This window comes from Peromyscus californicus, unplaced genomic scaffold, assembly GCF_007827085.1.
Source record: "Peromyscus californicus insignis strain IS unplaced genomic scaffold, ASM782708v3 Scaffold_9__1_contigs__length_137607984, whole genome shotgun sequence".
NCBI classification, from domain to species: domain Eukaryota; kingdom Metazoa; phylum Chordata; class Mammalia; order Rodentia; family Cricetidae; genus Peromyscus; species Peromyscus californicus.
Window position 1 is genome coordinate 53,989,316 of NW_026294617.1, and position 16,658 is coordinate 54,005,973.

At 37.2% G+C, this 16,658-nt stretch overlaps 1 protein-coding gene and 1 long non-coding RNA gene across 2 annotated transcripts in view; one reads left to right on the top strand and one right to left on the bottom strand.

The window, feature by feature from the left end:
* Bche (butyrylcholinesterase) overlaps window positions 1–11,034 on the bottom strand; it is an 81,284-nt gene extending 70,250 nt beyond the window's left edge. Inside the window, exons 1-2 of the mRNA XM_052731080.1 lie at window positions 10,835–11,034; window positions 2,165–3,689 (exon numbers count right to left, since the gene is read on the bottom strand). Coding sequence (XP_052587040.1) covers window positions 2,165–3,681 — 1,517 coding nt within the window. The 5' untranslated portion in view covers window positions 3,682–3,689; window positions 10,835–11,034. The remainder of the gene's footprint in view (window positions 1–2,164; window positions 3,690–10,834) is intronic.
* LOC128105778 (uncharacterized) overlaps window positions 1–16,658 on the top strand; it is a 159,215-nt gene that overhangs the window by 123,392 nt on the left and 19,165 nt on the right. The window lies entirely within an intron of this gene.

The following is a 16,658-nucleotide window of genomic DNA, read 5'->3' on the forward strand; positions in this document are numbered from 1 at the left end:
AACGTGGAAGTCTCTTAAGGCCGAGCAGGAGGGTTTTCATTTTACAAAGAATATATATGAGGCAATAGTGATTGGCATAATTACTAGCAATGGATACTGCAGAATAGGGCACAGCACCGTGGAATGTGAGGAAGTCTAAATTGAGGATAAAAATGAGAACTAGAAGTGGGCAAGATGACCCAGGATATAAAGGTTTTGCAGCCAAGCTTGACGATCTCAATTCCATCCCCATGACTCACATGCTGGAAGGAGAGAACTGACTCCTGTAAATTGTTCTGAAACCTCCACAAATGCATACATGGACAAACACACACACACACACACACACACACACACACACACACACACACACACACTCACAGTCTAAATAAATAAGAATGTAATAAAAAGGAAAAACCAGAAATTAATGCTATTATCAATATTCTCTTGAAGTATCATTTGTTAATGGTATTAACAAATCCATCTGGTTATGACTGATACAAGTACTCATTTCAAAAATATATTGTTATTCCTAATTTTACTATTCATATTAATGCACTCAGTTATTTGGATCTATACATTTCATAACTAAGGTTTTATTTTTACACATTAATACACATTGGAAAATTTATTCCAAAGCCATGTATGATAGAACACCCCCTGTAAACCAGCATTTTTGAGATTTATGAAGAAGGATTTTGAAGTGAAGTTATATAACTTGAGTTATATATGTAAAACTTGTCTTAAAGATTATAAAAAAAAAAGGAAAGGTGGATTCCAAGACATTATGCATGCTTCTTGGTTTATGATGGAGTAATCTTCTGATAAATATATTGCAATCAGGGAATACTGAAAATAGACTTAAAGAAAACAGTGTAGCTTAGCAAGGTAGAATGCCAGAAGTGTTGGCTGCTTGCTTTGCTACTCAGTGTGTGGGCTGGAGTTGTGTTCTCACTGCCAGCGATGTCCAGCATCCTGAGAGACTACCATTCCTCACATTGCTAGCCCAGAGAAAGATAAAGATCCAAAGTATAACTTCTAGTGAACATATCAACTCCAAAATATCCTACTATAGAAAAAGCCTCAGTGGAACAATCAGTAACTAGGGAACCGCCTGTATTTTCTTAAAGACTCCAGGCAACATCACAAAGATAAATGAAACCTAGCCACACAACTTTTCCAGTAGAAAAACAATTTAGGTAAACATGAGGGACCTCAAAAGTCAAGTGAAGCAGGTTACCTAAAAGGTCTGATAGCCTCTTTTAGAGGAAAACAGCAAAATGCTGAGTGCTGTGAGTTTTGAGAATAAAGGGGTAGGGAAACTACCTCATCTTCTTGTCCCATTCATATTCCTAATAGGGACAAGTTTACTGTTTAGGTGAAAGCACTACCGGTGTCCATATATACCCCAAAAGGTTGGGATGTTGGGGATCTCCAGCTTGGGGCCCCATTTCCCCGCCCCCACAGTTCTTCCTCCTCACACTCCAGACCGCGCCCCCTCTAAAAGGCTGCAAGCAGTAGCACCTTCCCTCAGAAAGCCCTGCAAGGGTCATCTCCTACCCTGGAGGCTGCTCAAGACTAGGTCGACAGACTACTAGAGACCTGGCTGCCATATTTGCCATGTGATTCCTCCCCTGCATTCCCAAGGGTCACCCTGAAGTTGCTTTGCTTTGTTTATTAAACCTGGATTTATCAATCAGTTTGACTGGGTTACTACATCAGCAGCAGTGATGAGTACCCAATAACTGGGCATTCAAAACTTATCATTTACTCCTGTATCAGATGCCACTGACCCAGGTTGTAGACAATAGGAAGACATATTCTTCCTCTTTCTTAAACCTGGTAACCTCAATAAACAATAATCATGTGGGTTGAAAAGTTATTTTCATTATTGTAATTCTGATACCAGCATTTATTTCCAAACTTCAGTTAACATCATTAAAGTATTTTGCAACGTTTTGGAAATGAAATCAGAAAATAGTTTAGGGAAAAATTCTCTGGTAATTTTTCTTAAGCACTGAGAAACAAAGAGCTGAAATTCACCACATAATGAGACACAAAGGCAGCTTAGACACAAAGAGAAAATAGTGGAAATGTTTCTATGCTTTTAATGAAGTCTTCAGTAGAGGTCAAGCAAAGCTAAGCAAAACAAAACCAGGTAACAATTACAGAAATCAGCACTTACCCATATTTTGCAAAATTTGCCCAAAATTTCATCATGGATCGACTCAAAATTTCCTCAGCTCTAGTATAATTAGTTCTTCTTTCCAGTGGTAAGCCAAAGACAAGCTCGATTTCATAGCCATGCATAACTCCCATCCATTCAGGCCAAGGAATTTTGGAAGATCGGTGTTCGAGATAGTAGAAAAAGGCATTATTTTCAAGGTCTGAAAATGTCTTGGCAAACTCCAATGCGGGGCATATGATGTTGTAATCTCCAATTACATCATCCAAGGCCTCACGGTAGACTTCCGGTGTCTGGTCACCTAACCAGTCCACGTAGTAGAAAAGGATTGCTTCTTTTCCCAAGCTGCTCACTCCTGGGAAATACATATTTAAACCTTCTTGAAACTCCCTCCGAGTGATGAGACTGTCATTGTCTTTGCTGAAACCAGGAGCACCATACACTAGAAAAGATGTCCCTTCATCTTTGTTAACACCTACTAAGATCTGAGTTTTTTTCACTTGTCCGAGTTGAAGTAGTGTGTGGGGCATGTCAGTGAGAAAATCACCATCCACCGTTGGACCGAAATTTATCGATAAGAGGGAATCAGAGGGGAGAACGAACCTTTGGTTCAGAAGAATTTCCTCAGGGTCTTTATTTTGAAGGCATTTAATCATCTCTGTCTCATTCTCCTTTGAGCAGCCAGCCAATTCAGCTAAGGCCAAGGTTCGGTTTCTGGCTTCCTCTGGAGACTTTACTGCCCAGGGGGCGTTAGAAGATCCACTTTGCAGAATGGCTCTGGTAAACAGAGGGTAGCTTTGGGGACAAAGCAAATGTAAGCTCACAGATGCTGATCCTGCACTTTCACCAAAAAGTGTTACACTCTGAGGATTCCCTCCAAAGGCAGCTATGTTTCTTTGGATCCACTGAAGGGCCAACTGTTGATCAAATAAGCCCATGTTCCCTGGAGCCTCAGAATTTCCAGGTAAAGCTAGAAATCCTAGGGCACCTAGCCTATAGTTCATTGAGACGACAACAACTCTTTCAACCCGAGCTAGAAACTTCCCATCATAAACAGGTAGTGAGGAAGTCCCAGTTTGAAAGCCACCACCATAAACCCATACCATGACAGTGGCATTTTTCGGTTTAGGTGCTGGAACCCAAACGTTCAGATACAAGCAGTCTTCACTGAGGTTCGTGTTCGGATTCCACATTTCCGACCCCTGGAAGCCTGGGAAGGTTTGATCTATGATCTGATAACAAGAACTAGCATATTTGGTGGCATTATGGATGCCAGGCCACTTGTTTAAGGGTTGTGGCTTTTTGAATCTTAGCTTTCCAAGAGGAGGCTGTGCGTAAGGGATCCCGAGAAAAGCAGTCACCGTGCCGCCGAGAACGGGCAGGCTCAGCCCCCGAACTCTTCCCGTCTTGGTTGTGACTATGAAGTCTTCAGCGTGTGAATTCCCAAAAAGCATGCCAAGCAGTAGAAAGGACAGGAGGAAGTGGGTCTGTGTGATGGTGGTGCACTGGGTCTGCATGTTGATTCCTAGAGAGAAAAGTAAGCAAAAAGTTTTAACAGCCTTGTAGACGCTGTGTTATTATTGTCCAATGATGATAACTCACTAAAATACCGTAGTTCCTATTTACCCTAAACGTATAAGACCTGATGAATATGTTACCAACCCAAGGATATGGATAAGTACTAAGAAGAAAGTGGATTTCTCTCCACTTAAATGAGAAAAACATATTAAGGAAAATATATATAATCTTGCCTTGGAAATACCATTGTTAAAAATCTGTAAGAAGTTTCAGCACTATAAAAAGGTAGTTTGTCCCAGGTACATATGTTATCATTCACTACACATAGCCATATCAAATACGGAATAGCTAGGGGTGGACATGTCAGGAGTAATTTCTACATGAGCAGAGGAGAAAATACAAGAGGTTTTGGAATAGCATGTCTGGATAACAGATCACAGAACTCTGAAGTCAGTTAAGAACATAGAAAATCATCTACTGTTTTCCTTTGTTCCATGGTTCTTTTCATAGTTCGCCCTTTTTAAAAAGAATATGTTTCCTCTATACAATCTCAGTTTATTCTCAAAAGGGAATTGAGACAATTTATTTGTAGAATGGTAAGTAAAAAATTAAGTAATTGCAATTTAGCTATAAATAGTAACACTAAGAAGCCAGCTTTCTCTCTGGATACTAAAATACAGGTTGTTGAATTGTGCTACCTGTGTGTTTCAGGGATGTTCTCTGAAATTTATTTAATAAAAATCAGGCTATGCTGCTTGAATCTTAATCTCCTTGGTGGGAGACCCAGCTGATATTTATGTGGGAAACAATATTGGCTTAGAAGGAATTTTTACAAGACTAACAACAATTAATTTGTAAACTGATTAAAGCACATGAAAATAGTGAAATATGTTTGTTAGAAGAGTCATGGATACTCATGTTTTTTATAGTGTAGAAATTCATTGAAATCAGAGGACCGATGCTGAGAAATTACAGGGATAAGCAGAAGAGGCTAGAGTAAACTGTAAACTACAACATGAAATGTATTTAATATTATAGTATAGATAATATTTATTTAAGGTCACATGAGTCATCATAGTTTTATTAAAATTTATAACATAAACATGAGTTTCTTTGAAATAAAACTTTCCAAACTCCATGTGATAAAAAGGAAAATAAAATATAATGTAAATGTCATTTTAAAAGAATCAATGCCTCTTTATATAGTTGTAGAAACACAATTAAAATATTCATTAACAAGCACTGGCTTCTGTCCACATAACAATGGCTAGGACTAACACATGCACAGTCCTTCTGTTACTTTTTCTAATGCTCTAATTTTAAATCCAACCTCCCTGCTCAGGAAGTTAATCCTATCATCACCAACCATTTGCTATGGCTTTCTGTGTATATAATCAAGTTTATTTTGGTAGGCCATGAGAAAGAAACAGATGTGAGAGCTATGTTCCCTGACTTGAAGAATATTTTTTAATTTACTTTTATGTATTGTAATTGTGGGATGTGACACAGGTGTCACAGTATAATTTGAAGATCAGAGGATAACTCAGAATTTCTTTTTTTTTCCACCCACCAAGTCATCTTCCCAGACTTTATACCTAAAAGATGCTAATTTTAAAACAATATCATTTACCCCTGCTCACAGGAAATCTAGTGATCAGTTCCCAACAAATATGTAAATAAATCATACCATAATGACATTTGTTTTGTACCCAATACTTAATGATTACATCTCTGCATAATTTTATGAATATCTGTGTCTATCCAAAATAGACTTATTTTATGTAAATAAGTCTATGTTTAAGTTGATTGCTATAGTAGTAAGTTCAGGTTTTAAAATCAAGTCATTTGCTTTTCTTATTTTTTAATATCCTCTGTTTTGATACAATTGAGCATGGGCTAAGATCCATTAAATGTATTACTGAAACATACTCTTGTATCTTTCATGGGACGTTTAAGTATTGTATTCACCGTGAGTGTAATTTGTAGGTATGATAATCAAACTACATGGAATAATAATATAAAATGTCTGAGAATCTCACAGTTACTAAGGCAATTTTATATTTTGAACAGGAGGTATGGATTATTTACTGTTCCTCATAGCTTTTTTACTTTTTTTTCCTGTTAACTACAAAGCCTTCACTTAAATAAACAGAAAAAGAAAAAGGCATATGGAATTTCTCTTTCTGTTTTTGAAAATCAGCTTTGTCAAGGGAAAATGACCAGCCCCCAGACCTGTCTGCTCTGAGCACATTTCAGCAAGCTCACCTATGACCCCTGACTGCCTGTCTTTGGGTGTGCAGAGCAGTGCGGGCTCCTTCTCTGTGCCCTGAAGAGGTGATTTGTGCTGTTTTCTTGGCTTTGTTTAAATATTCTTATAAAAAAAATAAATTGAATGTTAATTTTTTCAATTTCTAGTAATTTTTGACAACTTAAAACTTTTGTTTAGAGCCTGGGGAGGTGCTTCAGTAGGTAAAGGGTTTTCTGAGCAATCAGAACTTGTGTTCAGATCCCCCAACATCTACATAAAAAATAAATAAAAATAAATAAAACCCAGGTGCGGTGGTGCCCGTCTGTGATTTCAGTACAGTCCAGGAGGAGATCCCAGGGCCTTGGTGGCCAGACTATCAAGCTGAAGCTGTGAGACTTGGTTCTGTAAGAGAGACTCTTTCCAAAAGGAAAGTGGAAAGTGATTAAAGAAGACACTTAACAGCAACCTCTGGCCTCCACAGACCATGTGTGCACACTTGTGCACACACAAACACACTATACATGAACACATACAGATGAACATGTGCACAACTGTACTTACACACAAACATTTCTTCAACAGTTTCTTGTAAGGTGAATATAACTACCTCCATTAACAACTAGGATAATTTTATAATGTTCCAGATCAGCTACTATCACACCTAAAAAGATGCAGTGTTTCCACATTAGCTATATTTATATAGCTTTTTCCTTCTGTGATTTAATATCCATTTTCCTCCAATGGATCTTAACTTTCCAGAGCACTGTTTAGATGAATTAGAAACACATTCTCAATAATGATACCTATGAGCTTTTCTTGTATATAATGTGAAGTATAACATTAGAAACAGTCACCATAAGTGTACGTTTATGTAAGGATGACAATTCAGTTCTTTCTCTCATGTTACCTGCTGAGAAGTTAGACTCTATATTAATAAATTTGCAGTGCTAAATGAAAAGATGCTGAATGCTCCCACATTCAGTACTGTCTACATGTGTTACCTTTAAATCAACATTATTCTATTATTTACACAATCTAACATTTTTTCCTTGGTACTCTGCACTTCTCTGTTAAAGACATATTTTAATGTGTATTTATCACATACTCAAACAATCTAATCAGAAATAAAAAGAAATGTCAAAATTAATTCATTAGCTTGTTTTTAATTATACTTTAAAATTCTATAAAATTGCCTCTCTCATATTGTGGTGCAACTGACAACTGCTAAAAAAAATAAAATTTTAAACTCAGGGGAACATACTTATCATAAAAAATGAGGCAAACTTTCACAATGAATACACCTATCTTAACGTAGATAAGCTCATTCCTTGAAATAGTAGTTAATATTTCCAAGCGATTAGGAGATTTTTACTCAAAAGGCCAAAGTAAATAGGTGTTAGAAGTGGAAAAAAATACCTTTCAGGATAACGAATTCAAGTTTAACAAATGCTACTTGATATCAAATTTTACCAGTAACATTTTACAAATTCTAAACTTTTTAAAACCTTAACTTTTAAAATAAAATGGTCATATCACCTCTTTTTTTTTTTTTTTTTTAATCTTCCTCCATCAGTTACTGGATGAAGGCTCTATGATGACAGTTAGGGTATTCACCCATCTGACTACTTAGGTAGGCCAGCTCAAGCACCCTTTCCACTATTGCTAATAGTTTAAGCTGGAGTCATCCTTACAGATTCCTGGGAACTTCCCTAGCATCAGGTTTCTCCCTATGCCCATGATGTCTCCCTCTATCAAGATAACTCTTTCATTACTCTCCCAGAGCCTTCATTCAGTAACTGATGGAAGAAGATCCAGAGATCCACAGCCAAGGACCAGGCCAAACTCCAGGAGTCCAGTGGAAGACAGGGAAGAGGGATTCTATGAGCAATGAGTATCAGGATCATGACAGGGAAACCTACAGACGAACCAAGCTAGTAGGAACTCATGAACTTTAGACCAACAGCTGTGGAGCCTGCGTGGGACTGGACTAGGCCGTCTGCATAAACAAGACAGTTCTGTAGCTTGGTGTGTTTAAAGGTCCCCCAGGCAGTAGGATCATGATCTATCCCTGGTGCATGAGCTGGCTTTTTGGAGCCCACTACCTATGGTGGGACACCTTGCAGTCTTGATGAAGGGGGAAGGTCTTGGACCTGCCTCAATTCAATGTATCAGCCTTTGCTCAGTCCCCATGGGAGGCCTTACCTTTTCCAAGGAGGGAATGGGGGGTGGCTTGAGGGGGGAAGGCTGGTGGGGGAGTAGGAGGAGAAATGAGAGGGGGATCTGTGATTGGTACGTAAAATGAATTAAAAAAATCCTTAATAAAGAAAAAATAAAAACAATCTTTAAAAAAATAAAAATCTTTTAATTCAAATTTGAAATCTCAATTCCCCAGACAATTTTATGAGAAAAAAAATGATGTCATTATACCTTAAGATGTGGACCTGTTAAAATGACAAATATATAAAAAAATATTTATTACCATTTATTTGTAAAAATGATTTGCTTGTCAAATGTTTAAAGTAATGGACCAGCCTGGAAATATGTAAAACAAAAAAATCTAAAAGCTCTCGATAGTGTTCTCTAGGTATCATGTTCCTGTTTTAAAAATATCACTAAAATATGTGGATCTTATTTTGAAATGGTGATTCTTAAAATGTGCTGGGAAAGTGCTGTCTAGATAGTAGTAGAAGGATCTATGATCAGCTTTGAAATTCTATTTGACCAAAATAGCTCCGTCTCTATACCAAATCAAAAACTGTTTTGTTTCAGGCTAAGTGAAGACGGTATTGAGGAAATCTATTCATAAATGGACCATATCCTGGTCTTCCACTGAGCTTTGAATGTCTGCTAAGACATCCAAGTAGACAGACGATGGCAGATGAGTTCTGTAAACTCAAGATACATCCCAGTAGACAGAAGATGGCGATGAGTTCTGCAAACTCAAGATCTATTCCTGATCAAAGTCACAATTCATATTCACAAGATTATATTAGTAAACTCGATATTAAATTACTAGATTTTTGGGGTTTACTTTGGTAGCTGCATTCTCTCTGCTTTCTGTCATTTTACTTACATTTATTTACCATCTGTGGCTGTGATGGCCTAAAGACATGAACTGTGAAAAGGCACTTGGCTCTCTCCATCTGACTCTCATACTGTCAAAACAATGGAACCCAGAGAAATGGGAATTTTCTCAGGAAATGCAAGCTATAAGAAGAAAAGTACATTTTTGAAAGAGGTTCCATACAATTCCAACAACTTGTGGGACCACCTTGCAGAATGGGTCTGAAGCCTAGACAATGATGTAGGACCACACCTTAACCAGGACTGCTTGGATGGGCACAGTCTTGGGTCACTGTTGAAACTTGAATCTCACTTGAGGGCTGCAAAGATGGACAGTGGGAGGGAAAGATTTGTCTCTTTTCCCGATGTGGTCACACGGAATACATCTTCCTTTTCTCCCTTCCACTATTAGTTTAGCTCCTTAAATTGATTTAATAAGGACCTGTGTGGCCAAACCTGCTTAAGGCAAAGGCTGTGGCCTCCAAATTTGATAACAAAACAGTCAGTCGATTTCTGTAAGAACAAGCAGACTTTGGAAAATATCAAAACAAAGACAATGATGAAATGTAAACTACATTATCACTAGTGACCAAGTAATGAATCAAATCAAAAGTAAATTTATAGAGGAGAATAGGTTCATAGACCCTATAAGATCTTCTTCACTTATCTTTAGTAAAAATGTAATAGGAAATAGGTTTCAGATTTCTTCTTAAAATTAAAGATGCAGGATATTATATATCAACCAACAACACAGAAATAAGAGAATAACTGTCTTTTAAAATCTCTAAACATTATATTTGTCATCTTAAAGCAATGGCATTTTGCCTAAAACAACTCCAGAGTTATGATTCAAATCATCAAAATATGTGTTAAAAGCCTGCTAACTTCAAACAATATGATTTTATCAAAATGATTTATAGTCATATTTATCATAAATATTCTATAGTCTATACTAAGGAAAAATTGTGCCTGCTAATTGGAATATATTCTTCAAATATAGAAAACCTGCTTATGAAAAAAAATGTAAAGCCCGCCCATAGGAATCTGATAAAATGATTTTGCTTGTACTTCAATTTTCTTTTGATCTCATAAATTTTATAGTCAATGACTCAACAGAATCTGATTCCAGAAAAATAATGACATGTTTCCAAGAATCTAGGATGAGCCAAAATTCTATTTGTTTAGTATTCCTATAAAAATAAAATAATGGTAGCATAAGATATTTTAGTCCAGATTAAACACTCAAAAGTGGTCAATAATGGCAGAGGAGTTATTTGTAGATCAAATTAGGAAATAGATTTTCTTGGACATAAAAGGAACTTTTGCTTTCCGCTTGCCAAATGATGTTGTGAAAGTTTCAGGGGAAAAACGCTGAGTGATAAAAGTGCCCTGTTAAGTAATAAAAGAAAATTAATCCATGTCATTGCAAAAGAGATGATATTGGGAAAAAGTCAAGATTGCCCAAACAGTACTTTTGTTGTTAAGAAGAAGTTGATTAACCCTGCACTAAAGGGTAACCATAGCCTAAAATAAGTCTCCTTAGAGAGATAATAAATAAACAATAAGAAAGAGACTCCACAGGTGCTATGTCTCTTCACTCAAAGTTGAACAAATTCAGCATATCCTCGGCAATGAAAGGAATTGAATTTGTGGTTCTGGAATAATAGAAAGCTCGGATGCAGTTTCCCCTAGCCTGTCTCCTCTGTCCCACTTGCTAGCCAGGGACTATTCCCAATGGAGCACCGTAAGGGCTCCGCAAACAGTGAAGAAATACCCTTCCTTTCTCCGCCCGATCTTCATGGGAACCTTCTCATTAGGGGTGTAAATTCTGCTCAACTCACCCGAATCACTGCAGAAAAGGATGACGAAGTTTGCAAAGCGGCAGTCGTATACTACTTCGGGGAAAGGCGGGATGCAGCAGCCGCCCCGCCTGTGAATTGCACAGCTCTGACATTTCAGTCAACTCTTACTGACAAAGCTCGCGAGAGCTGGCAGCAGCAACTTGATCTGGCGCTGGCCAGGCTTCCTTGGCTGACATCTGTTCAGAGGCTAATGGCATGAACGCAGTGGTGACCACGCCTTCGGAGAGTGCTGGGGGGTCTTCCTCTACCATCACAGAGAGGCTTCCTGCAGAGAAGAAAGGGCAGGGAGGCGCCTGTGTTATAGAAACTGAGCGAGTTACTTGACACCAGCAGGACTTTAAAGTTTTGTGTTTTGCTTTGTTTTCTTTTGTCCATTTAAGAGTTTTACAGCAGTAAACATTGTACACACTGTTCTAAAGAAATGTCACTGAAAGCAGGTGTACCTTTGATCTCTGAAAAATCATGTGGTGATAAAGCCGCATAAAAAAGAAAATGGGAAATAAAATAAGCAATCTAGATATAAACTATGAAAATCAAAGGATTGTTTACCACTGATTATCCCGCCTTGTACCCTGCACCTCAACATTGGTTTAAGCCCTACAGAATGCACAGTTCCTGACAACTTCTCCAAAGTTCCTGCTCGTAAAATATGTGAGGGAAAGCCACGGTTTATAATACATTTGAAGAGTGCAAAGTTCTTCAGCAAACAGTTAAAAGAACATCTCCAGTCAGGCACTGAGAGCGGCTGTGAACATACACTTTTATGTTTCAAGCTTATCATACTTTACATTTGTATTTTGCAAAACAATAAGAAAAAAAAAAACCTTCAAGGAACACTTTAATGGCTGATTCTCCATACAGTTGCACTTTTAAGTTTTTGTAAATGTCAGCTTTCAATTTTAAATCTCTCAGCTAAGGGCTCACTACAAATTAAACAGAGTAACTGGGTCTGTAGAAAAGCACACTTTTGTCATTAACAGTTGTTGACATTTCAAACATGAACATACAAGAACTGGGACTTTGATTCTGGCCAATGTCGATCTGTGTGACTCAAATTTACATATAATATATCAACCTAACGAGCATGAGTTTAACATGATTATTCAGATTTTTAGGCCATGAAATTTGATCTTTAAAATCTCAAAATCTTGCTATGCTGCTAGTCCTAAGAACTTTTGGAGTTAGAATTTCAAATAAAATATTTTCAATATCATTTTATATCAAATGCTTCCCAAACAACAAACATTTTTATTAGCTGAAATTATCTTTTCTCTGGAAGGCGTTACTTAGGCAATATTGATTACATGCCAAACATTATAATCACCAGTTCAAAACATGTAATAATAACATGACTTTTGTAACCATGGGACAAAGCCTTAAAAAGAAGTACATTATTCCTTTCTTTAAATGCTGTTACATACATATAAGTATATACATACCTATTTCTAAATACATAAGTACAGTCTGCTTAGTCTGTATAATGTTACTTGTATGTATATTTTCAGGGTTGACCATTTGATAGTGTTGTATAACCAACTGATGTGCTCTTCCTGGGACAGATATTTCTCCAATTCGCAGCAATTCTTTGTTGTCTTTACTTACTTCTTTGTGTAGGGTTGAAGCCTCATGGACTTTCCTTCATCCACTTTAGCACATCTAATCCTGTTCCTGTTCAGATCTTATATAGGCAGTCATGTTGGTGAGGTTTTATGGGGGCAGCTTCTGAAATCACTAGGAGATGCAGTCTCACAGCTAACTCCCTCATCCCCTGACTCTTACAATCTTCCCACTCCCTCTTCTGTAATGATCCCTGAGCTTGGGTTTAAAGTGTTTTGTAGATACAGCCTTTGGGAATGGGCTCTACAAATCTACCTCTTGATTGGTTTTGGTTATGAATTTGAAAAAGAAAAAGGAGGAGTATGTGGGTGGATTTGAGGGATGAAAGGGAAGGGAGAATGAGGTAATTATATCTCTAACAATAAGAAAAAACTTTAAAAGTATACAGTCAATTTACAATGTTTTGAAAGTTATGGTAGCTATATTTAAAGCAGTCCTTTGGGTAGCCCACTGAATAATCCACTAGGTTAGAATGTATCATTTCTTAAGATTACATTTATTTTTATTTGATGTATGCGTATGAATGTTTTGCCTACATGTGTATGCGTGTATGTTGTCCTCACAGGCCAGAAGTTGTTGAATTCCCTCGAGCTTTAGTTACAGCTTGTTACAGGAATTGAAGGGATACTGAGAAACAAGCCTGGGTCCTGTAAAAGAGCCACAAGTGTTCCTAACTGCTGAACCATCTCTCTAGCCTCAGAATGTGTGATTTAAAAAAAAAAAAAAACCCAAATGTCAATACTTCTTCCAACACAACTCTACTGCACTGTTTTCTGTAGTAGCATAAAATTAGAATCAAGCTCAAGCCCTGATCTTACTGAGTGAATTTATCTGATGATTTTTGCATCCTGTCATGTCTACTCCATATTGTATGTTTTATACAATGTAAATATATTTTATACAAAATGTATACTCCATATATATTTTTCAAAACAGTGATGAAAATAAGAAAATCACTTACTAGAAGATTGTAATGTATGTTTAAACTGGTAAGCTACATTAGGTGATTATGAAACTGCTCTTTTTCCTCTGATAAGCATTTTTCCTTCAGTGAAACACTTGGGCTCCAGAACCACTGGTTCATCTGTGCCTTGGTTTCTCAGCTATGCTCCTTGGCTATGCACTACCTTAGTTCACCCTTAAAGCACTTGTTCTTCCTGTGTTATTGATCTTTGCTTCATGGCTTGACACACAACAGGTGCTTTGCTGCTGTACTGTTATCTTTTTTTCTCATGCTTCTAGTGCGATGATGTCAATCATGTGTCATGAGCTTGTTGAGTCAGGTGGCCAAGTCTCATGCTGTGACCTCACAGCCTTGTATTCTGTCAATACGACTGCTATGTATTTTGTGCTAGTTATAAGTGGTTCTGATGGAGTACCCCAGAACTCTTGACTTCTCATTATTAATGCTTCGGTTAGTCCTGCCAGCTGCCCTCAGTGAACACATTGAGGTAGGCAGTCATAGCACCTTTCAGGTTTAAGGTATTATCGTCATTCAGGTACTGCTGGGTTCACTGTTTCCTTAGCAGTAGCACTGAAAACTTGACACTTTACCTTCTCCCCTTCTGTTTCTTTTTAACTAGAATAATGTATTTTATGATCAAAGTATTCATTACTAAGAAAAACTCTTAAAGATTTTTGTATTTCACATATCACAGTGCAGGAAAATATCACCTTCATACTATATAGTTGCATAAGAGTGGTCAAATAGTTTGTGGTAAATTTTCCCACTTCTTATTCACTTAACAATATTAGCTATCTATTGAAATATTTCAATGATTAAATGGTACATTATCTCATGGATGTGCTTAACTATTTTTTACCTCTGTAATGATGATAGCAATATGAAGGAATAAGTAGTATTTCTGGGCCAGGATGGAGCTTAGTAGTAGAACCCTCACACGGCATGAATAAGGCTTTAGGTTTGAACTTCAACACTGCAAGTCATAAAGGAAAATAAGTTTTATTTTCAAATACTTTTCTACATGCCATGAATATCCCAATTAATTTGAAACTCATAATAATAAGGAAATAAAGAAAGTAACAATCATCTTTAACTAAGAACTGCCATTAATCTTATTCTCTAGTTGAGGTAAGTATGCCACAAAGGGTTTATATGATATGCCTGAAATTACAAAATATCAATGTTGTTTTCTAATATGCAAGGTGTCAATAACTACAATAGAAAATTCTGTATATGGATATTTCATTATATTCAGTATATATGTTTGTTTCTTATCTTTTTGTTTATTATTGGTTATTTTTGTTATTTGACAATTTCATACATATGTTTATCATGTATTCTGGGTAGTCTCCCTGCCCTGCCCCTTTATAATACCCACACTCCCATACCTGTCAAATTCCTCTCTCTCTCTCTCTCTCTCTCTCTCTCTCTCTCTCTCTCTCTCTCTCTCACACACACACACACACACACACACACACACACACACACACCACTGGATATCCTTACAAATTCCTTTCCTAGATTCATGACTTTTGATTTTGTTTGGTGACTGATTCGTTTTTCTGTGCCTGGGTTATATCACTCGATATGTTTTTCCAATTTTATTTTCCTACAAATTTCATTAATACATTATCATCATAGATAGCTGGAAAAGAATTCCATTGTATGCATATACCACATTTGCTTTACAACTGATCAATGGATGGACATCTAAGCTGCTTCCATTTACTACCAATTGTGACTAGGATAGCAACCAACATACATAGTCAGTAATAGTAGTAGGCAATACTACTAGCAAGCAATAGAGTCTTTTAGGTATCTGTGCAGGAATGGTTACAGTGGGGTCATCCTTGTTTATTTTCTCAGAATTTAAATTAATGAATGTGACCTGTACAAAGTAGATTTTCAGACTTCTCACATCCTCCACAGACTTTGGAATAGGAATTTCCAAAGTTCTCATAAACCATACAAATGTTTGCAGTCAGAATAAATCTCTCTGTGTGTGTGTGTATGGTTGAGAATATATTTTCATCCATTTTACAAACCAATCAAAGGTCCTCCTCTTCCCTCCTCCCCCCAAGATTCCCCCTCCCAACCCACCTCCCACTCTCCCCCAAATAAGAAGGCAAGGCCTCCCATGGGAAGGCACATCCAGTAGAGGCAAGTCCAAGTCCTTCCCCCTACCTCAAGGCTGCACCTCATGCAGAATAAATCTTAATATGTCTCTGGACCTAATGAAATGGACATTCCTTCTCAAATCCAGCATGTGTTTGAAAATGGCTTTCTTTTCAGCCATTAAACTGGAATCGCTTTGAGAAAACAGGGGCATCTATTCTGGAAATACCTATAGGTGGTGCCTTCAGTGATGGATAACACAGATCGTTTGAGGTTAGGGGAAAAGGAACAATGAAGGGGGTTGTGCTGTTTTATGTGTATGAGTAAAGATAGTTTAAAGGAAGTTCTGAAAATAGATTTGAAGGTATCAGCAACTGATAAAATCTTAGCATACTAACAAGATAGCCAGTACCCAGAGGAAGCCCCTAAGGATAAGCCATGGCAAGTGTTTTACACAACACAAAAGCATAGGAATCAAAATCTGACAATTAACACTGAAACTTGATTGCTTAGGACTCAAGAAAGAAGACAAAGTATTTTGTTTTGAGTAGACACTGTAAAAGAAGAAAGATACACACACACACACACACACACACACACACACACACACACACATACACACACAGTGGGATAACATATTGGTTATAACTTTCTTGTATTGGTTTAAATTTGCTGAAACACAACATTTCACTTGTCTTGGGATTCCTGTGTCAAAATGTACATTAGTCGTCCATAAAGTCAGAATTCTGCTTTCGTTTTAGTAGATCTGTTCAGAGATCCCCAATTGACCTCCTGTGATTGATTGGGAGATTTACAGACCCCCCACATGATGTGAAATTTAACCAGGTATATGCCTTATCTGGGATTTACATTCAGCTAATTTGTAAGGTTGGCAGGTTGATTCTTCTGTGATCTAATGTCACATAAGTCATCTTAGCTTTTTCAAAACACTATCTGCCTTATTTGGGGTTTCTATTGCTGCAATGAAACACCATGAACAAAAAAACAAGTTGAGAAGAAAGAGTTTATTTGGCTTGCACTTCCACATCACTGTTCATCACTGAAGGAAGTCAGCATAGAAACTCAAACAGGGCAGGAACCTAAAGG